At 42.2% G+C, this 22,131-nt stretch overlaps 1 protein-coding gene across 13 annotated transcripts in view; it reads left to right on the top strand.

Annotated features, from left to right (window-relative positions):
• Positions 1-15,799: 15,799 nt before the first annotated feature.
• EBF2 (EBF transcription factor 2) overlaps positions 15,800-22,131 on the top strand; it is a 144,016-nt gene continuing 137,684 nt past the window's right edge. For all 13 annotated transcript variants that reach the window (XM_049831238.1, XM_049831240.1, XM_049831239.1 and 10 more), the window contains exons 1-5: positions 15,800-15,930; positions 18,553-18,709; positions 19,708-19,771; positions 20,068-20,123; positions 20,498-20,571. In XM_049831238.1, the coding sequence (XP_049687195.1) occupies positions 15,800-15,930; positions 18,553-18,709; positions 19,708-19,771; positions 20,068-20,123; positions 20,498-20,571 (482 nt within the window). The remainder of the gene's footprint in view (positions 15,931-18,552; positions 18,710-19,707; positions 19,772-20,067; positions 20,124-20,497; positions 20,572-22,131) is intronic.

Here is a 22,131-nt window from a genome sequence, read left to right as displayed (position 1 = left end):
AGAGGTCTGAAGCTGCTCCACATAGACCTGAAAGAAGCAGCAAGGCAAAAGAAGAGGAAAGGTAGTAGCTTCTGATGTTTTTGGAATTAGTTTGACCATGATGTAAAACTCTGAGTTCTATGACCATTTGGCAAGTGTAAGCTAAACTGAATAGTGGAACTGCAAAATTAACTAGTAAAACAAGTATAAAACCAGCAAGGCAGCATGTGTTGCATCAAAGAGTTGTAATCCAAATGGAGGATGTAATTCTGCCTCGGAGGAGGATACTGCAGGCTGTCAATATCCATTTTGTGGAAGGTGTATTCTTGGCTCTGATGTTACCCTGAACCAGTTCTGTGTTGGTCACTGCAGGAAAAATTGCTGTAAATGCTTATGTGAGCTAGTATCCTGGAAACCAGCCTAGGTTTGCATCATACAGGATGTCTTGATTATATCAGTACCAGATATCCAAAGTATTTTTATTTCTTTATGGCAACCTCAATATGCTTTTGCTAGTTAGAGTAGAACTGAGTTTTCTAATAAATAATCGTGTTGCAGCCAAATGTGGTAACTTTGATACTTACTTTTTTTTTTTCTTTTTTGTCTGTCACCTGAGGATTTTTAGTCACACTGCAAAGGCAAGATATGCTGATTTAAAAGGCAGAGGAAAGGAGATTGACCTGCCTCAGGTTGTGGAATGCCTTATTAGCAAAGCCTGGGGTTGTTGATCCTCCATTTTTTGGTCCAACTTGTTACCAGTGTGGTCCATGTGGGCACTGAAAACTGGGTCTAATCCAGAAGGTAATTCCACTTTATGCATAACTGCTCTGAGGTGGTGGGAGTTAGTGCGCTCTCTTGGTTCTGTACATAGCATAACTTCAAGTCTGCGCTACCATTTGTACTTGGAGAAGCAAGGAGCCTTAGTGTGGAGGAAGGCTTCTTATGTACCAGGCTCTGTGAAACTTGATTTTGATTGAGGTCATCATGTCTTGACAAATTTTCCTGAGTAAGGGCTGTAAAACTGGGCTCCTGCTCTAGTGACTGGCAGAGTTGTCCCCACTGACCTACAGCATTGGTGCTGTGATGAAAGCAGTCTATCCAACCTGCTGAATGTACATGCATGTTATACAGAGCATGGTACTGTCTTAGAGAAACTGTTTATTGTAGATAATATAATACTTGAAACTGGTAGCAAGTCCATAATCTTACTGCCAAAATATGTGCCTTAAATTCATCAGAGAGGTTACCACTAGAACTGCCAAGATGGACAGGAATTTGTGTGTGGTTTTTGTTGGGGTGGTTTTGGTTGGGTTTGTTGGTTGGTTTGCTTTCTATTTTTTCAAGGGTGGCAGCTAACCAAGTGCTTCCTGTCCGCAGGTAGTGGCTGACTAGCAGGGGGTGGCACCAGTGTTCTGTGACAGGTAGGAAACAGGCTGGAAATGGCAATACTTTCAGTTTGTGGAGGATTAACTTTTGTGGTGCTATTTATTTGACTCTGCCACTAGTGCTAAAGGAATTCCACAGTCTACATCCATGGAGATGCTGTCCTGCATGTGTCCATGCTACACGGCAAGAAATGTTGTACCCTCTTGGGTAGCCAGCAGCACTGTTCATCAGTAATGCCAGGCAAGAAAATAGCGGCAGAGTGCTGAGTCTCTGCTCTGAACATAAAGACTGAGCAAACATTTCTATGAAGTGTTACTTGGAAAGTAAAGTGTATATTTACACTGCTCAAAAGGGGAGAGTGGCAAGATTTTATAGGAATCGGTTTGACCTTAAGATGCTGTAAGGAAAAAGAAGATTTTAGATGGGAAAGCCTGTTGGAGTACAGTATGTATGGTTCAGAAGACACAGAAGGCATCTATGCCGGAATAACAGTACTAGGAAGGCCTTTTTTCAGGGTTGCACAAGTAGGAGGTGTTAGGTTCATTCAGCAAGTGTAGCTTTCTCTGTTCTGAGAATGGGTATCAACTTTGTAATAACAATGATTAAATAATGGTAGATTATTAAATTCCATCGGTGTATACCAGACGAAGCTATTAAGGTTGTTCATGAGTGCAGTCGAAGCAAAGCTCTTTCAAAAGAGAACAGCAAGGCAGCATTAGGTTTCTATACTATTGAAGACGTGAAGATTCTAGTGGTGGTGTGACTGTATAGACCACAAGGTGGTGGCATTGCCCAGGTAAACGGTACGTGCAATACTCTGTTTTTTGGTGGTTTTTTTTTTTTTTTTTTTTTCGTTTGAGCTGCAGGTTTGTCTTTTGTGTTAGTTTTGTTTTGGGAAAGGAAATCACATGTTTAATATTTTAATCTGTTGCATAATTAATCAGGAATGTAAAATAAACTTCTTGATAGGAGTGACTTTTATTTTCTCTTCTAGAACACTTTTCTTCTCCTGCTTCACCCAACCCTAGTTATTAAGCAATTCAAATAACGTTTACCTGTCCTTCAAAAGGACTGGATGCAGTCGTGCTCTGGAAAACAGCTCTGGGAATTGGGAGAGTAGGGCTGAGTTGCTGGCTTCCTGTGTGGTTTCAGGCAAGTGGCTTAAATGTCATGGACCTCTGTTTCTGATAAGTAAATTGGGAATATACCATTTTACCTTCTGTTCTCCTCTTATTTACTGTGCAGCCTCTTCAGTCGTGGCATGCGCATATAGTGCCTAATTCACTTGCATCTTACTTCTTTAAAGTACTCATGTAGTCTTTGCAAAATTAAGAGGTACAGCACCAAAACATCTTTCACTTAAGTGTTGTTAATGAGGTTGTACAAAGGAGTTGAGTGATGGGCTCAGTGGAGATGTGCACCAGTGGGCAGCCCATATTGAGATGGTGCTAAGCCCTGTTCCTTGACCTGAGGACTTGAACCATGAATGAGCTTCCATATTCCCATCTTAATAGTATTTTAAAGATATGGCTTTCATCTTTCTACCTGAACTGTCGAGGCTTCTGCTCTAGGACTGGGATCTCCTGCCTCTGTGGGCATGCTAACAGCTGCCATGCTCCCCGTGCTTTCTCCCAGCTTGTTGAAAGTGCTACTAGTGGGATCAATTTAGGTCATTGGTTCAACTACACGGCCTCCTCCTGTTCCTTCATCAGTCCTCCTTTTCCAAGATCTTTCCTCTTTAAGGGCCTTTCTCCACTGCTATCAGAGATGCTGTCTTACAAGCCTATTTACCATCACGTTTACCCCACCAGTGGTGTAGGCTTAGTTCAACTCTCCCACTCTCTGCACATGCCCTTCCTTCTAGATCATCTATCACTGTCTGAGAAGAAAGTTGCCTGCCAAACTCGTCAGACTTTGGAAAGTTTAAAACAAGATTGGTAATCTTCTCTCTTTCATTTCCTAGGAATTCTCTTGATCAGAAGATGAGCTTTGTAGGAGGGTGGGGTGAAAATGCAGGTCAGAATTCATCTGCTTTGTTTTGAAGAGCTTTAAATTGTGTTATATGGATTAAAAAATAGAATTGTGATTTTCAATCTTTTGTTTGGCATCTGTCAACTGAATGGTCAGTAAGGACTTCTGCTTTTCTACTAACTATGGCTTTTACATTTAACCTAGAGGCATATGCCATTTTAGTTCCTCTAACCCATATTTCTTGACTTACACAGATTCTGAACTCTTGGATACATGGACTTTATGGATCTGACTGAATAGCACAAGAGAAATTTGGTCTTATGCTTGGGGTTCTACTATGACAAAGTCTAAGGCTGGTGTGTGTTGTGAAGTTGGTGATCAGATGTCCGAGTGCAGCTTCATACTGCTGAAACTGATGACAAAACTTTCACACCTCGTCCATTCCCTAATTCTTTATCTGGTGTACTTATGAACAACAAATGTACCTAAGATACTGGGGGACAGGAAATCAGTGCAGGTGTTAAAACATGTCAGATGATCCAATATTTAGTTCCTACCTTACAAAATAATAAAGCCAGGTGTAAAACAGTGGTTCTGTTAACTATTAAGATTTGTAAACTATATTCCCTGTTTTACAAAAAGTACAGAAGTGGAAACTTTCCAACTGTTGAGTAGAACTCTTAACATTTTATCAACATCTGAAGTTTTGCCTCTAGTGGCAAGCTAAACGCATATAATTTTTTATAAATGTACATATGTTCATGCATACTGTATACATGTTAGAGTGTATAAGTACACTTATACAAAGTTTTTAGATAACACTGTAAATACAAGTGAATGTACTTGGCTCATTTAACCAATACTTGGTGGAAAGGCAAAGGTTGTCTTGTTCCCAGCCCACAGCATGTTCTTTAAAACAGATGTTTGTGTCTTGGCTGTTGATGGCTTACTTCTTAAATGTTATTATTTTGCAGGGTATGTGGCAAATGTGCCAATAATTGAGCCTTGGGGAAATATTTTCACATATTTGTGGATAGCATTGTCCCAGAATCCAGGAGCTCCTGAGGTCCAATCCTATGTCTGCAGCTGACCTGCTTCAACTTTGAGTTCTGTGTGCTCCCACTTCCCCTCTTACTGAATAGGAGTGATAAAACAGCATTTACCTAGTGCAGGTGCTGAGAAACTTGCCTTCATGCTTGTATTTAAAAGGGAAAAAGAGAAGGAAAAGAGAAAAAAAAAAAACCAAACCCAAAATGAAAAGCACTTCAAACACCCCTCTTTGTAGGGCTGCTTCATACTTTTTGACTGAAGGCATTCAACATGCATGCCAACCTGACTAAGAAAAACTTGCGGGGGTGTTGGATAAGTGTGTGTTATGCTTGGGTATTCATTGAAGTGGGTTTTGTCAACTTGTGTATGAGTAATAAAGAAACAACCCATTTCACTATTGCTGAGTTGTACTTTTATGGAAACTAGCTTGCAGTGGTCAACAAAACCAGGAAAAAAAAAAATCAAGAAATGAAAACTTAAGGGAAAACATGAAGAAAATAACTGGATCAGTTCTTCAAAAAGCACTCTTCCAAATTGGACTGATCACTGAAGAAAATTTGATTCTTGCTTTTATTTGGATTTGGAGATGTGAATTGAGAAGTGTTTATTAAGGTGGCTTATTAGTTTATACCAATACAAAAGTATATTGCCTAATTGGTGGTGTCATATGCTGATTACGCTGATAAAAAAAAAAAAAGAATGTCAGTGGAAACAGTGGAATGTGGGGGTTTTTTGCTTTGAAATGTAGGTCCTTACCACTTGGCCAAATCTGTTTAAGCTGCATGCTGTGCAAGACTAATAATGCCCAGGAAAAATTCTTGTTTCTTATTTCATCTTGTAGTCTTATTTCTTGCCACACTCAAGTTTTGGAACTCCTTTACAAATTGCTATGAACATCTTAACACAGGGGAGCCCTAGACTCTTGGTTTAAGCCTTCACATGCTGTTTGAACAGGGGATGATAATAAAAGTAGAGATTTTTCATTGTCTGGCTTCCCAACCTATGTTCTTGTTTTGACCCTCAGCAGCTGAACGTGAGAATAATAAGGATTTCTTTATCCATTAGAAATATATATTTAAAATAGTGGCAGGCATGCATGAAACACCAACTTCTTCCTTTCTGGTTTTCATGTGATTTTTTTTTTTTTTTTAATTGGACTGTTATAGGTTTTCTATCTTTTCTCACTGGAAACCAGTAAGGCTGTGTAATTACTTAATGGACACTGGTCCTAGCCTTAACTAGGAAGTGCTGGCTGACTGTAGCAGCTGGCAGAGAGCCAAAGCAAAGTTTGAATCTGTTTGATACCTGCAAAGGCCTTTTATTGCCTGTAGGCTCTGTCACCATTAACATTATTCATATTCTACATGGGGAAAAATAAGATGCCATAAACCATCTTGTAAAATGGTTTTCCCCTCTGGAGGTTGTACATGCTGTGCTGCTTTGCAGTTTGGCCCTCCATACAGTGTGTGTTCTAGTTACCTGGCCCCCTGCCCAATGCTCTTGGCGCAGTCAAGTCAAGGTCAGCGTAGCAAATCCTGGGTGTAAGGGTGCCTGTGCACAGCTCAGGGCAAAAGCTAGTGTTAGGCCTCCACTGGAAGATTTTTATCTTAAGTGACAACCCAGACAACCACATGTCAGAGATTCCAGAGAGTCTCAAATCTTGTAGCCATCGGGGCACAACCCTGTAGGGCATCAGGTACTTTCTATGTTCTTGACTAAGTGTAAGGCAGGGCCCATATTTGAGGATGCTGTCGCTCCTGTAGGTTGATGTTCCCTTTCCCTTTCTCCTATAGGTACTTGGATAATGCTTTGACCAAACAGGGGGCTGTAGTGAAAGGGAAGGTAAATAGACAGCAAGACTTTGAAAGCAAGTGGCTGTCTTTCTGTTACTTAGTAGTTATACTGTGTGGTCTTAAGTATTCTCAGTTGAAGTTACATTTTCTCCTCCTGGCTTTCCTGTCTGTGCTTCTGCCTTATCCTCTTTACTGTTGTTGTTTCTTCTAATGTTTGGGCTGTGAGCAGTGCAGTAAAGGAGCTTTATCTCATCTAGATTAGACCTTAGTTACTAAGATGGCATACAAGCACAAAGTAAGTTGATAGCACCATCATGTGGTGTTTGCTCTTCCAATATATTGGTGGAGATGGCAAGCAGATGGAAAGTCTTAAAGATGTATGACATATGCTTGCTGTAAGCAAATTGCTTAGCTCATCCATCGCAATGGTAACTTACTATTTTTCTGATATTTACTTGCATCAAGACAATGCCTAAATAGGCTTGCTAGAAGGACGTGGCTATGGAAATATTTTCAAATGAATGCTGGAGCTTGTTCATGTTAAAACTGATCTTGAGCAGATTATTAATGGAAGAAAGAAAAGCATATGCCATATGCTTCAACATATTCTAGTCTTCAGATGCTCTGAACACATGCTCTTGAAAACAACAGAGGGTGTTTTCCTTCCCTAAAGCCAACGAATGTATGTGGACAACAAAGCTGTGTCTGCTTAGGGTGGTGTTCTTAAACTCTCTGAACCTGCTCATCTGTTGTCACTGATGTCCCGTGGACTTGGAATCAGCAAAGGCTTATTTTTTATCTTTAGCAAGTAGCTAAAGGAGAGGGTGCATGTGGAGGACTGGTTTTCTTCCACTCCCCTTCACCTCCCACCCCATATTAGTCAACTGGTACACAACGAATCCATAAAGCTAGTGCTGCCTGTCATGAAAGGATCATCCTGAATAGAGGCATCTTCTGATGAGTCACGGCTAACGTGGCAATCGTTCCATCTGCAGGAGAAGCACAAAGTAAAGAGAAACATATCTGAGCTGATATAATGTTTTACTGTAGCTCTTGCTATGATTTGAAATATATCATGGCTTGCAATGAAGTTTACACTGGGTGAATCTACACACTGCACAGCCTGGGCATCATAACGGTGTATTTTTGTGTTGTGCTAACAATTCTTCACCAGCGTGAGTCTAACCTGACTTCTGTACTTGTCTGTTATCAACTTATTCTAATTTGATGCCCTCGGCTAGATTTCTTAAATTAGACTGACTTGAATCCTCAAGCTTGTAGAAAGAGATCTGCTTCTTATGCTTTGCATTAATGGTGTTTGGATTTTTCTCCTGAACACTATTAGAAGAGAATTAATTGCTTGCCCAGGCATAATACTGCCAATCAGTCTTGGGCCCATCATCTTCTACAGGTGTGCACAGATTTCTTTCTCCATCCTCAGGTTCCAGCTTTGCTGCTCCTAGTTTCTGGTGATGGAAAATGTGCTTGAGGAGCCACATCCAAGATTGTTATATAGAGATTTACTGTAAAGCCTACTAAATATACAAATTTACATTATGTCTGTCAGGGGCATAAAGCTTGCAAACTGTATTTTTCTTTATCTTTCTGTTGTAGTAGCTTAGCTGAATTGGGAGGGCACATGGTACAACTTTTTTATTAAAAAAAAGAAAGTAGCAATGCTCTCACTTGAAATACTTTAATACTGTCAGGTTATTTAGTAAAATCTGTTACTTTTCCCTGCCCAACTGATACTGCTGATGGAAATGTGATGCCATACAATCAGGCTGATCAAATCCTTTTAAGCAGCAGAACCATTTAGGTGTGTGTAAATTCCAAAGCATTGATGTTTAGCCTGCCTATGAATACTTAAAATCAGTGATGAAAGAAACAGTTCAAATGGTAAGCTATAATTAAATAGCAGAGAAGGCATAAAACTCTGTGTAGATTTCTCACTTCCTAGAAGATAATGTTTAGACTAAACTAGATCCTAATGTCATAAACTCTCAAAAACAGAAGCTCAGAATTTTACTAGTTATAGGACCCTAACCTTGGAAAGATCTGTTGAGAGCAGTTGGTATTGCATACCATAAGCTTTACTGCTTGTAATACAAGTGCAAATGTTTGCAGGATGAGAATTTGGTTGTGTAATTTGGCAGCTTTTGAAATGCCATGTACTGAGGTAGAAGTCCAGTTGGCTTTATGAAGTTAAGTGTGTTAATAGTTGTGTTCCACCGAATTAAAAAAAAACCACATAAACCAACAAACAAACCCTTCTTCATGTTATTTAATACACTTCAGAGAAGAACTGAACTGTCTCTCCAAGGTTGTGAAGCACTAATTATGATATACTGAGCTTTTAACTACCTCTTCCTTGCCTTATGGAAAGAACATAGGAATAGTCAGATTAGATTAGGCTTCTTGTGTGTTATATCTTAGCTTCCAGTACCAGATGCTTTAAAAGAAGGCACAGGAAACTTTGCAGGAGGCAGATGTTTTGATTATTGACCATCCCCAAGAGATATTTTCCTAATCCTAATAATTTGTATTATGGTTGTACCAATAAGCTCCAGTCAGGGATTCAGAATGCGATAAGTGAGCTTCTATATTATACAGAGTTAAAGCTGGTTCTTCCTTGACGAAGCCTGCAGCCCCTAATAATATAATCTGGTTTTTTATTTTTAGATCACAGAGCTCAATCCACTTTCAGAACTGGCTTGCACTAATTTATGTAACTCTAGGTTGAAAATAGTCTGCATCAGCAATGTATCCGTGCCCTCGAGCAGCATAAAGTAGGCTGCCTCCGTAGCCTTTCCTGAGCCCGTACCAGCCAAGGTTCTTGGTGCATGTGTGTTACGTGACCTGGGTACTCTTCTAGTGCTTATGAACTCCGTATCAGAAAAATGGTCCAGTGAGGGAAAGGTGGTCTTGCAGGTGATGAGCATGTTGGACCCTTATTCTTCTGTACAGTGACTTTTCTTGTGCCTTAGCTTCTCAGCCCATCAAACAAGAATGCTGCATGGATTAGGTGAGTTTGTCTGCAAGTACCTTGCAATCTTTATGAACACTGAAATTTAGCTAGAAAAACATCTTAAAATAAGAAAATCAAATGGTATAATCAAGCTTATAATGATCTCTCAATAACATAAAATTTATCTGATCCAAACCCTGTTGAAGTAAAAATGTTTCCAACAATGTGCTAGGCGTTGAACCAAACCCTGTAACTTTCTTTGGTTTTGTGTGTGGTGAAGTTCTGGATTTATCCAAACAGTGAAAGGTTAGTAGAAAGCCAGAGGTGGGTCTGCTTACTTATCTGAGTTTTATGTGAGGATGAAAATCAGTAAGCTTTCTTTCTCGAAAACAAATATTTCTTTGAGAAGACTCTGGTGTGTGTGTATATATGCATATATATGTATGTATATGCCTGGAAGATGACAGAACTTTGGAAGCTGAAGCTTTTCTAGGTAGCTAGCCTGAGCTGGAGGCTGTTCTTTCAGCCAATCAAAACGGTGCAAGAAGATAGGCATTAGATATGTGCCCCCCTTTTCTATTAAGCGGAGGCAAAACTGGCAAATTTAGAATTAAACACAATTTGCATATTTCTGCTACAGTATGAGTTTGCATCAAAGTAGTTTTGTATTACTGTAGCTTGAGAGTGTCCAAATTAAAATATTAGACTGTGCTACAGGAAAGAACTCAAGAAATTTACAGGTGTTTGCAATTTTTGCTTTTTTAAACACTTCAAAAATCTAGGTTTTATCTAGCAAGCTGCTTAAGGTTTGCTGACTTTTAAGCAGGCAAAGTGTCCCTGTGGCATCACTTCAGAGTGACTATTCATGTAATTAAAGTTAGACACCTGTTTAAGACAGAGCTGCATTGAGTTGAGTCAAGAAATAAAAATCAGGCCCTCACTGTACAGATGTTTAAGCATGAGGTTAAGCATATGTATATTGTCAAGTAATTCTTGTAAGACCACTCGAGTGACTAATATAGGTTAAGTGCCAGTATAAGAATGTTTGTAATACTGGGGACCACTTTTTATTTGGTTCATATGTTAATGAATGAATTTAATTCTGTTCTCCAATATGTCTGCATTTATCCAGTTGCTTGTGGAGGCTCTACTTGACAGCTGGAATTGGGTCATAAGTATGTACCTGGAACTAGAAAGGCTATGATAACCTAAACTTCTCTTCTTCCTGGTGAATATTTTAGATAGTTTATATACAAAGACATATTGAAAAGCTGACCTTGATTGCTTTCCATAAACTGCAAAATGAGAGAGAGGATCCCAGCACAAATATACACCCACTTAAAGTATTTTTCCTGAGTGTGCTTGTTGCTTCAAACCTCCATGTGGTTAGAAAAACAAACTTTAGCTCTAAGACTTCTCAAATCTGCATTATAAAATAAAATGGAACATACACTCCCGATGGTAAAATATTATTTGCTAATGTGTTCCAAAAACCATGCTAGGCAAAAGGCAGTAAAAGTATCTTTAAAAAAAAAAAAAGTTGGATATAAAACCTAGCAGATGTGTTTTTCTGTTCTAGTGAAAAAAGCACCTACTTACTGGAATGAATGGGAGACTCAAAAGAGGATCTGATGGATACAGTATTTTCTCTCTTTTGGGAAAGATGAGGTGGGGAAGAAGTTATTAAATGTTTTCTTATGCATTTGTAAGTTTGAAAGCATTCCTTTGTTCACTGCTTATAAATGTGATCAGTAGAGTCTCTGAAACTTGCACATTTTGCAAGCGCTGATCAGCGTGGAGAGTTGCGAGCGCTGATCAGTGTGGAGAGGTGCCTCCAGTAAATAGTGCCTTTATGATGCAAGAGGGAAGGGGGAGAGAAAGAGGGAGAGACCAGGTATAGCTCATGATTTTACAGCTATAAAACCATGTTGCTGGTTATTTGCTAATGGCATGGAAGGGGTGTGGGGGGTGTGTGGAGAGGATCAATTGTTTTATACTTGGGGGTTAAACTTTTTTCCAGAAATCAAATGGGGGAGTTCTCTTCTGAGAGAACCTGTATGTTGATAATCTAAAACCGGGCTTACAATAAATATAGCCAAAAGCCCTTCAGTACTTAAGTCCTTGTTTTGCATTTTCCATTCACAGTTAAGAGCTCGATTTGCTTTCATGATTTAGTTGCATGCACCTGAACTGCTTTGAACTTCTCATATTAAAAACGTTTTAAGAAGCTTTTTTTTTCTTCCTTAAGCTATGTATGTTATTTCTGGTAAACCCAGGGTCTTGCAAATCAGGAGTAGTCTTGCATCTGTCGGAGCAGACTTCTAATCCAGTTCTGTATGTAGTGCTCTGACTACCCTCCATACCCTTCTCACTACACGAGTTGGAACACAGCCTGTTCCTGTTTCTTGTAGCCATGTTTCTGTTGCAGGGTATCCCGTGCAAGTAGATATTTTGTTTATGCTTATGTTAGGCTCTCAAAAGTTATTTTCGGGGACTACTTTGTTTGGCAAATACTGTTATATTGCCAAAGACGTGATTGATGTGTGCTTGAACGCAAATCACTTGCATTGCAAATGACTTAAGCTGTTAACAGCTTAAAGTTTTAAAGGAACACTTATAACGGGCACATTTATTTTCCTGGTACAGGTGTACCAGAAAAATGAACCTTCCAGGGAGATGACAGGATAAAGAGAGAAAGACTAGTTATCCTTCTCCATTCTGACATAGGTAATTTTAACCTACGATTCGTTCCCTTGAGACACCTGAAGGGGTGGTGAATTCTCACAACTGAAGAGGAACAAGAATGAAACGCTTCCTTCTGAGTGTCGTCTTTAGGCTTAGTTCAACTTCCTCATTGACATTTTCTCCTTAAACGTGAGAGGAAACAGTAGTAGTTGAAGGTGATGCTTTTAAAGAGCTTAAGTATTATCTTCAGCATGTATGTTTCTTCCTGCTGGGAGTCGCTAAGATGTGTCGAGTCGTCGAAGTTGACTCCGGTGTGTAAAACGACGTCTCTATAAACCGAACCGAGACGAGCATCTCGCTTTACCACCTCAAAACTGCCTCACCTGTCATTTTGACCCCGGCAAGTGGCAACGAGTGTGGCAGTCCTGAGGTGAACAGCTCTTCCTCCAGAAGGAAACGATCAGCGCTCACCGAACCAGTTGCCTTACCCCCCCCCCCCCGCCCCCTCTTCTTTTTAGGACGAGGAAGAAAATCGCTCCGAGCGATTCACGCGAATGAAAGCCGCGCATCGTGGCGTCCGTGGAAGTTGGGGTGCGCGGCCCGGCACCCTCGCCCGCCCCGGGGCGGCTCCGCGCCGCGCTCCCTTCGTGCGCGGCAGCCGCTCCGCGCCGCGCCCCGTGTGGAGCCGTTTCCCCTCTCGGTGCCGCTCGGCTCGGAGAAACCCTTTCCCCAAGCCTTCGGCGTGCTCTTAGTCGTGTCTTTAAATTGTATTTGGGAGCGGGCGCAAGTTCCACGCGGAAGATGCGCTGCTGGAGGCTTCCTTCTCTTCACCGAGGTGTCCTCGTCAGGTCTTGCGGGTTTTTGTTTGGTTTTTTTTTTTTTTTTTTTTCCCGAGCCAACGCGCTCATCCCTCCCGGAGTTCTATGGTGCCTTTTACCTGCCGGTGGAACCGGCTCTCTTAGCCGAACCGCAGAAACCTCTGAAGTGCAACCCCGAATTAAGCGGCGGTTGCGCTAGTGTAAACGCTGCTTTCACGCAGCGAGTTTACATCAGAAGGGGCCGAGAGGTGGGCTTTTCCCAAACTGCCTTTACACCAAGTGCTCGAAACGGGCAATCGAGGTGAGTTCACAATTTCAGAAGTGTTTAAGAACTCCGGTCCTGTTGAGACACGCTGCAAAAAAGGAGAGAAACTTAGTCGGGGGGAGAAAATTCCCCCCCTGCAAGCGCTTCCTGAGGACCGGGAGCCGCTGAGACGCGGGGCTCTGCCGCCCGCAGCGCTTCCCCCCCCCCGCCTCGTCGGGCGCGGCGTGGGGAGGGTGCCCCACGGCGAGCAGCCCCCGCTGGGCCAGGAGGGGAAGGCTCCGTTCGGTTGTCCCTGAAGTGCAAAATTCTGGTGGCAGCTGTTTGGGGCGAAGAGAGTGCATCTCCTCTGACCTGCGCCGCTGCCCTCTGACCCGCTATGAATCCCGAAAAGCCCGGCTCCCCGGGGGCCGCGGCACACGAGTCCCCATTGTTCCCGAAGCCGGCACGGTCCCGCCGGGCGCGCCCGGCCGCCCACGGGGGTTTCTCAAGCGCCTGGGCTGGAACTGAAGAAGCATCTGGTTGGATCCGACCGGGGGTCCCTTCAACGCGTTACGGCGACAAACTCGGCTTTATCGCTAGGAGCGAGGGACTTGGGGTATTAGGAAACATTTTCTCCTTATGAATGCTTCGGCCAAGGTTAGACCGAGTGGGGAATTCCGCCCCCTCCCCTTCCGTCCCTGCCCCAGGTTTAAGAATAAATGCAGAAACGGTCGGAGTGGCATTGCCAAAAATGACCTTAGTACAAAGACGGGGCTTTTATTCGAGGGAATGTACCCACGCCTATTGCGAAAGGGCCAAAAAAAATAAAAATAAAAATCACCATAATATGCCTTACATCGCCTGTACATTTACATCGTTATTGTTTTCTCACTTTTTTTTTTTAATATCTTACCCTGTTTGGTCGGATTGGGTTTTTTTTTGTACTGAGAAACCGCATCTCAAAGGTGCTAAGATCCTCTCTTGGAAGGTTGGCCTCCACTCTATAACGCCACCAAACTGCTGTTGCTTTTCTTTAACGTTAAAAACCCGCCAGCCTCGCCTTTTGCTAACCTGGCAAAATCACTTCCTGCATATTTATCAATTTGGGGAGGTGGGTTAGCATGGTAAATTTCCTTGAACAAAGATTGTGTGAGATGTATTAGTTCATCCAATACCATGTCTGTCACTTATGTAGACAGAATAATTCGGAGTCCCGGCTGTGCCCTCAATCGTGCCTGAATTAAGGATACGTTTTGATGAAAGTTTTATGGGAAGATTTTAATTTGCCATTTTTTTGAGAGAACTGTAGGAAACTCCAGGAAAATAATCTAGCACTTATAGAAAGGTGGCTTTTTGAAATGAAGCTGAAGGTGGATGGAAGGAGTTAGGATTTATTCTGAAATGGAAATTATAGTTCTATACCGTTAAAAAAAAAAAAATAAAGCAGGTTAAAGAGAGGAGCTGCACATAATGAGTCCAGGAAATCCTTGCGCTGTCCCTTTAACTACCGAACATCTGATTCCCTCATCTGGCAGATGGTCTCTGAGCACAGATTTGCATTCATTGTCTTGAAATCTGTTTTCGCGTTGGTGTTATATAGATTTCAGAGGCAGATCCGTACACAGATCAGAATACAAAAGGGCCAGGAGGAAAATATCACCAAGCAGAGAGGTTTAAAAAAAAAAAAAAAAAAAGGAAAATAAATGCAGATGCAGGTATCGTCCTGGTTCACAGCGGGCTGGGCTGGGGAGAGCTCCAATTTCCTTTAATGGGAAATTTCGCCTACAAGAGGAGGTTGTAAAAAGTTTTAAGGCTAGACCTGACAGCTCGCGTACAGGGAGAACTTCGGGCTCTTCTGGGTGCGTTGCCGTCTCCCTCGCTCGCTCTCGCTCGTACGGGCGGTCTCTGCGGGCCGAGCCCCCGCAGGCACTGCGACCGCGACCCGGTTCGTTCCCTCCGAGCGGCTGTATTTTTAAATACCGCGCCCGAAAGCGAACCAGCCAACTACCTGTGCGATTGCTTTATTACGACGGTACGGAGCAGCTTCCTCGAGATTGCTGCTTGTAGCCCGGTTTAATTGCTCTGTGGCAGGATGGTTTGGTGCGGGGCTGACGGGCTAGGACCCGAAATTAAAGAGTCAGTCCGCCCGGGCTCCGGCTGCAGCGGGGCGAGCGCGGCGCCGGGCGCGCTTCTCCCCGCCGGCTCGCTCCGGCCTCGCCGCCCCCCGCCCCGGGGACGGGGAGCGGAGGGGGACGGACTGCTGGGAGCCGGGGGCTGAGGCGAGGGCAGAGCGGCCGCGGGATTGCCCGCAGCCCTCCAATCGGGGGAGGCTATGCAAATGTGAAGCCCTTATTTGGGAAGAGGCTCCTCCCCCTTCCCGGTATGTCTGCTCCCATTGCTGTAACCCATTCATGGTGACTGGTTTGGGAAGGACCGGCTCTTCCCAGGCGTAGTGTGTAATCAGACTCTCTTTAGCTCCATTTCTTCCTTTCTCTTACACTTTATCCCGCTCTTTTTTTTTTTTTTTCCTTCCTGGATTAGGCTGCAATCAATCCTTCTCCCTCTGTTGAGAAACAGGTGATCCTTGTTAACAGCGATCAGTTTCTGGATGCAGTTTCCTGCGTTTGAAGGATGATGATACCAGGCAAGACTGAATCAGCATAACTTTTACTTTGCAAGAGGAAAAACTTTTTTCCCTATTTGAAGGCATTAGAAACACGTAGCATTTAAAAGCAGAAGAAGTTGGTTTTAAAGCTGAACTTCGCCGCTTTCCTGGGATTTGTGTGTGTCAATTTCAAAGGCTGCGTCTTTTTTTTTTTTTTTTTTTTTTTGTCCCCCCCCCCCCCCCCTTCTCCTCCCTTATCTCCCAAAAGGAAACTGTTGCTAGTTGGAATAGCCTTTTTAAATGTTTGGGATTCAAGATACTTTAGGAAGAGGACCAATTCTGAAAGATAAATCTCTAGGTTCTGAAATGGATTCCGTCAGGTCCTGGGTCAGAAACGTTGGGGTTGTGGATGCAAACGTAGCAGCACAAAGGTAACCGTGACTATTTCTTCCCCACTTTTCCCCCCGCTCTTTTTTTTTTTTTTTTTTAAGCAAACCTTTTCTTTACTCCCTGTTGTTGTTTGCATTTGCTATTAAATTTATTTTCTCCCTTTCTGTCCCCCTCCCCGTCTCCTCTAGTCAGTGAAAATTCAAGGTAGTACAGTTTAGAGCTAGGGAGAAGCGCTCCAAAACCGGAGAGCATCAAGAGTCCTAAAATCCAGTGCGGGGATCAGATGACAGAGAGATCGGCTCATTCTTTCTTTTTCTGCACAAGGGAGGTGCGTGTGGGGGTGGATTGGTTGTACCTAGCGATACAGACTACTCCTTCCCGCTTTCTGGGTAAGACAGCCGAATAGGAATGGACCAAGTTAGAATTAACTTAAATGTAGATCTTCCCCCCCCTCTTCCCCGGCCCATCTTGTTTTACTTAATTCAAGTAGCTCTGTAGCTACCGTAGGCATTGGCGAAATCTTAACCCCTGGATTCGAGGCTGACTAAAACAGGCAGGCAGCGAGCAGGGCACGGCTTGGGGGAAGAAAGGGAGTTCGCAGCAAGGGAAGACGCGCCGACAGTTTGGCAGTGCCTGCGGGCTTCCTGCTCAGCCCCCCTTCAAACCGCACGCTGGTTTGCGTGTAGCACCTGCCTGCGTGGACCAAAGATCTCTGCTGATCTGAAATGCTAGTGGACACACCGAACTGGGGGATTGTCTGTCTCTTACTTGGTCGGGCGGGTTAGCTCCCCCCCGCCTTTTATTTTCTCTTCCCAGCCAAGTCGGCACAGGACCGTTATTCCAGTCTCTTCCCCGTAGGGGTAAGGTGATGAAAACCCTTTTAGGTAAAATATTTTTTTTCCTCCTCGCTCTCTGGATACCTTTCAAAAAACAAACAAACAAACAAAAAAACCCACCCCAAACCCCCAAACCAAACCTGGGGAAGAAAAAAAAAAAGTAGTAGCGTCGGGGAAGGGGAAGGCTAAATTGGTCCCGGGAATAAGTTGGGGTTTATTTAGTATAGAGACAAGGTGAAGGGCATGTAACAGCAGATGGGACTTCAGATGAAACAGGGACGTTATAGAAATAGTACATCCATGCCCCCACCCACGGCCTGATCTGTGAGCAAGGTTTTCCAAGCGCTATGGGAGGAGTTATCAGAGTTTTATGAATGTCGATAGACGGTTTAATAAATACGAGGGGGGGGGGGGTGGGAGAGGTTTATTCCTGGGGAAACCGAAAGTAAAAGGAAACTGCTCTTAAGAAGCCTCTAATTCACGGGAGCGGTGGAGATACAGTCGCATTGTGCTGGGTGGGGGCATCGCCAGGTTTTTTTCAGAGATCCGTAAGAAACCCAAGAAATCAGAGTTCTTAAATGCAGAATGAGGGGAAGCCCCAAACTAGGTGCAGTTGTGGCGGATGTGGTGAGTTCACGCTGTACCGTTTTGGCAATGGAAAACACAGGGAAACATCTGTAGTTCTCCGAAAGAGTCAAACACTTTTGCCAGTGCAGTGGAGCTATTTTGGGGACTGAAATCCGAAGCTGTTACTACTCCTAACTTGTCAGGCAGATAGACTTAATCTGTCTATTAAGTAACATGGAGGTGCTCACGTGCACCTATTTTCTCTGCAGCAGGTAGAAATTGGCATTAGGGAGAGGGAGCTACAACTAGTTTCACTAAGAAATGTAGCTGCTTTTAGGGATATTGTGGATACGCAAAAGTGTTTGAATCTTGCCAAACCAGGAAATGTGTGGGAAATGTCGCTGCATTTTCTGCAGTCAGGGACAAGATTTGGGGAAGGGCTACTAAACAGGAGTCTAAATTCTCTCCATTTAAGTCAGAAACTGAAGACCCGGGCATCGGTTCAAATAGGTCAGTGACTAAAGACTGCATTGCCAAACTTCGCTGCCGAGGCAAGTGGATGCTCTGCTTGAAACTAGTTGTCTTTTACCTAAAAACGTAGGTGCCCTCAAGTTGACAGTCCGCTGGTAGGAAACGTTTTAAGGTCGCTTGTCTTCTGCTACAGGAAAAGTGCACGATGCTGGGATGTACAGATAGCACTTCCAGACTCTCTGATATGCTCCATCTACTTCCCACCCTGCGCGTTGCATCCCAGAAATGAGTGTGACAGGCGAGAAGAAAATAGGCAGAGGAGGAAGTAAACCACTTAACTGCATTTAGCAATAACCCATCTCTTAACGTTCGGGCTCTGCAAATTATTCTTGTCCTCGGAGCGTAGCTATAAAGAGACCGGGGCCAAGCGAAAGCAGCGTTACAGTGACAGCTTCCCAGTCAGGCATCGCCCCTTGTCCCCCCCCCCGGTGCTCCCCGGCCCGGCTCCGTGTTCGGCCGCAGCCGCTTCCAGCCCTCCCCGCCGTCCTGCTGGGAAAGCGGAGCCGCCGAGCGTGCCCGCGGCCATTGGAAAGAGCCCCGGTCGGCACCGGTGATGACAAGTGACTCCTGGTAACCTCGTGTGGCACTCGCACAAGGTGGACGGAGGATTCCCGGCTTTTCTCCGAACGTGTTCTGCCTTTTCTGTTGTTGTTTTGCTGTGACTACTGCACAACCTGGTAATGTCTTTGTCTCTCCCCCCACACCCCATCCCGTATGTTTCCTCCACAGCGGAGTAGCTTTGTCCAGAGCTCACTTTGAAAAGCAGCCACCCTCCAACTTGAGGAAATCCAATTTCTTTCACTTTGTTCTGGCTCTCTACGACAGACAGGGGCAGCCCGTGGAAATAGAGAGGACAGCTTTTGTGGACTTTGTAGAAAATGATAAAGTAAGGCTTGTTATCTTTCTTCTTCCTCTTTCCCTCTCTAAATTTGATCTTTTCTCCTCCCCCGTTGAGCTGCTAACTTTTAATACCTGTGGTCCATAGCAAAATACAACCAGCTCTTGGTCAAGCCTTCAGGTGCTTTGGTAGAGATGTTGCCCTCTGTGTGCTGCTGTAGTTAAAAAGGCTTGCGAGCCTCTACTGTATCAGGAATGCAATGGGAGTTTCATACACCCACTAAAAATAGAATAAAAAAAATTTCATGGGGACAAACGTGATTTTCTGGATTTTTTTTTTGGTACCTACCAGATGTGCCAAGTTTTATTGGTACCCTAACAGAAGTGGAATCTGACCTGTAATATGTCATATTGTCTGTTGAGCTTGATTATATGTATTTCCTAAGACTCCAAAGTCAATGGCAGGACTTGAAAAGCATTTGCTTTTGGATTTTAAATCCATGTGTTGACCACTTCACATTGTTTTACAATTACTTTCTTAGTCATGGACAAGATTTTTTTAATTATGAAGGACGCTCATAAATAATTATCTTCTAGGAAATTACAATTAAAAAAAAAAACATGCAAGAAACATTCCTCTAACACAACCTTCAGGAAATAAATGTAATGACTCAAAATAACACTATTGCAAAGTAATGGACACATTAAAACCAAAACCCACTGAGCTTTCCTACTATCAATCTGCTTTATATTAACTGACTTGAAATGTACAAATTCATCCCAGTGTATTGCCTTGAAAAAGTTGAGAGCTTAATAGCAAATAAGAGAGGAAAAGAAGTTCTTGAACTCCTACAGGAAAAGATGTCAGCAGTGTTTTGTAGTTTGTCCTGGGTCATTCAGAAGGTTAATATATCCCAATCAGTGGATTCACCTCTCAGAATTTTAATGAACTTTGTTGTCACTTCCATCATGATTATTAGCTTTTGCATTTTAAATGTGCCAAGTGTAAGTTCTGGAAGAAATTTTTTTTTTACTTCTCTCTTTCAGGAGCAAGGCAATGAAAAGACAAACAACGGCACACATTACAAACTCCAACTGCTTTATAGCAATGGTGAGTCCCCTTTCCAGTCACCTTCTGTAGGTTGTACAGTGAGGCAAGGTTTGTAGGTGCTGTCAGTATGATTTCTAAAATACACAGAAATTCCCTTGCATGATGTCCCTTCAGTGTAGGGATGGGCTCTGAAGTTTACCTGCTGTGGATGGGCTTGGGAAACACACTAAAGGAATCAAAACTAAATGGTCTTTCTAAGAATGTTTAGTAACGTACTAGATTACATGGGTTTGTTCTGATGTTTAGGCGAAGATGCATGTAACAGCATTATTTATTACTCTTCTCTCTCGCTCTAGGTGTCAGGACTGAACAGGATCTGTATGTTAGACTCATTGATTCAGTCACTAAGCAGGTGAGCATAGCTAATATGTGCCATGCTATCCTGTCCTGCCTCATCCTTCCTTTTTTCATAAGGTTGCCCTGCGTGGTTTTTTTTTTCCTCTGGTTCTTTTTTGTCTCCTGTTCATCTGTGTTGCAGACCTTATTTTTGAGGGCAATTGAGAAGTAATTATCCTAAGTCTCTTTTTTTCCCCTCTGTGGATTGTAGGTTTTTATCCATTTTTTATCAATATTTATGTATAAGCTGCTTTCCCTGCTCATAAAGGCTTTGGGGGAAGATATTTATTTGCAAGCAATGGTTAAAAGCCTTCATCTCAGATCTGAATATTATGACAAATAAGTAACACCCTGATGCTACTGGCTTACGCCTTGTCTTAATTTTTGTAGCCCATAACTTACGAAGGACAGAATAAGAATCCTGAAATGTGCAGAGTTTTGCTTACCCATGAAGTCATGTGCAGGTAAGATGACTTTATTAATAGCATATTATTTGTTAAGTTTGTTTCCATAGATGCCAAAATGGCCTTTATGATGAAGTTGTAGATAGGAAGAGTTTGATTTTTTTGTTTGTTTGTTTGTTGTTGAGTCAGAAAAATTTTTTGTGTAGGAGGACTTTCTTTTTACATGTGGATAATACTTGACTTCAGTTCAGTACAGATATTTGTTTTGGGTTTTTTTGTGTGGTGTGGTGGGTTTTTTTTTTTGTTTTGTTTTGTTTTTTTTTAACTGCCCCGTATCCACAGTCTGAGCTGCGCTATTTTTGTTTAAACTAGGCCTTTGTGTGTGTTGTTTAAATCAAGACTTTTCATATGCTTATTTCTTACAAAATTTCTGTTCACCTTTTGAGAATGAGCAGATTAACTTAGATTTTTGCCTGGAAAGTAAAAGGCATTCTTCATGTAATTTTCTCTGGTGAAATATTTTAATTTTCATGAATGTTCTTTAGTTTTGCTTGTTTCTACCCCAACCAAAACAAACCAAAACACAAATCCTTCTTTTCTATACTATGTAAGCAATATTTGGGGGACTTCCACTTTTCAATTTAAAAAGACACTATTTTTAGCATGTAAAGTTATAAATTAGAGGCAAAAATGAGTTGAGGATGTTTTTAATAACATCTGTATAAGTCTGAAGTTACATGTATCTTATGTATGTACATCATGCTTCCATGGTAACTTATTACTTTTCCTGTTCTCATGTAATTAAATTTTTTCAATCATGTAACAATGCAAACAGTCAATGTTCTTATATTAAAATGTGTTAAATTGTGCATAGAATGTTCTTTCATAAAATGAAAGGCAAAACCAATCCTGACCTTTATTAAACACAGTTTGTGATTTTTTTTTTTTTTTTTTTTTTTTTGGTGTGTGTTAGTGGGAGGGGGTTAAGCTGTTTGAATGTTGCTTCTTTTAATGTTGCAGTTTGCTACTTTTTTTTTTTAAAGTAGCCTTTTCAGTTAATATAGTAGTAGGAGCAGCTTATTTGGACAGACTTCTTGTCAAGGGAAAGTCTCAGTTTCAGTACTTAACAATTACGTCAACTATTCCATTACTTTTAAAATGTAATAAGAATCAAGTAAATGTACAGTGTTTATCTGTTGGGCTTTGCTCTCATTAATTAAGAAAATGATCATTGTTACTTTTGACCAACATTCACATATGCATGCATAAACACAGTGTATATCATACATGAGATACGCATACGGTGCGCTCTACGAGGACCTGTAGATGTAGTAGCAAAGATCAAAGGTACATATATTACTTTCTGGCACATCTAGAACTTGCGTACGTATTTAAATATATATGCTGTCCTTATTGTTGGAAGTCTTCACTATAACTAGGTGGACATTAGAGAAGAAAAATCTTTGACTTGCTATGCAGTTGGGTCCCGGTTTGTGATAACAAAATAACAGTTAGCATACTTCAGCTTTCTCCACTCTTGTACAGAGTGCAGTTCTGTTTTAGAAGTTAAAATATTTCAGCAAACACCAGCACTTTCCCATCCAAATCTACTTTAAAATA

Source organism: Accipiter gentilis, chromosome 28, assembly GCF_929443795.1.
Source record: "Accipiter gentilis chromosome 28, bAccGen1.1, whole genome shotgun sequence".
Classification (NCBI taxonomy): Eukaryota; Metazoa; Chordata; class Aves; order Accipitriformes; family Accipitridae; genus Astur; species Astur gentilis.
Note: the sequence above shows the minus strand (reverse complement) of the source record. Positions and strands in the feature narration are given on the sequence as shown.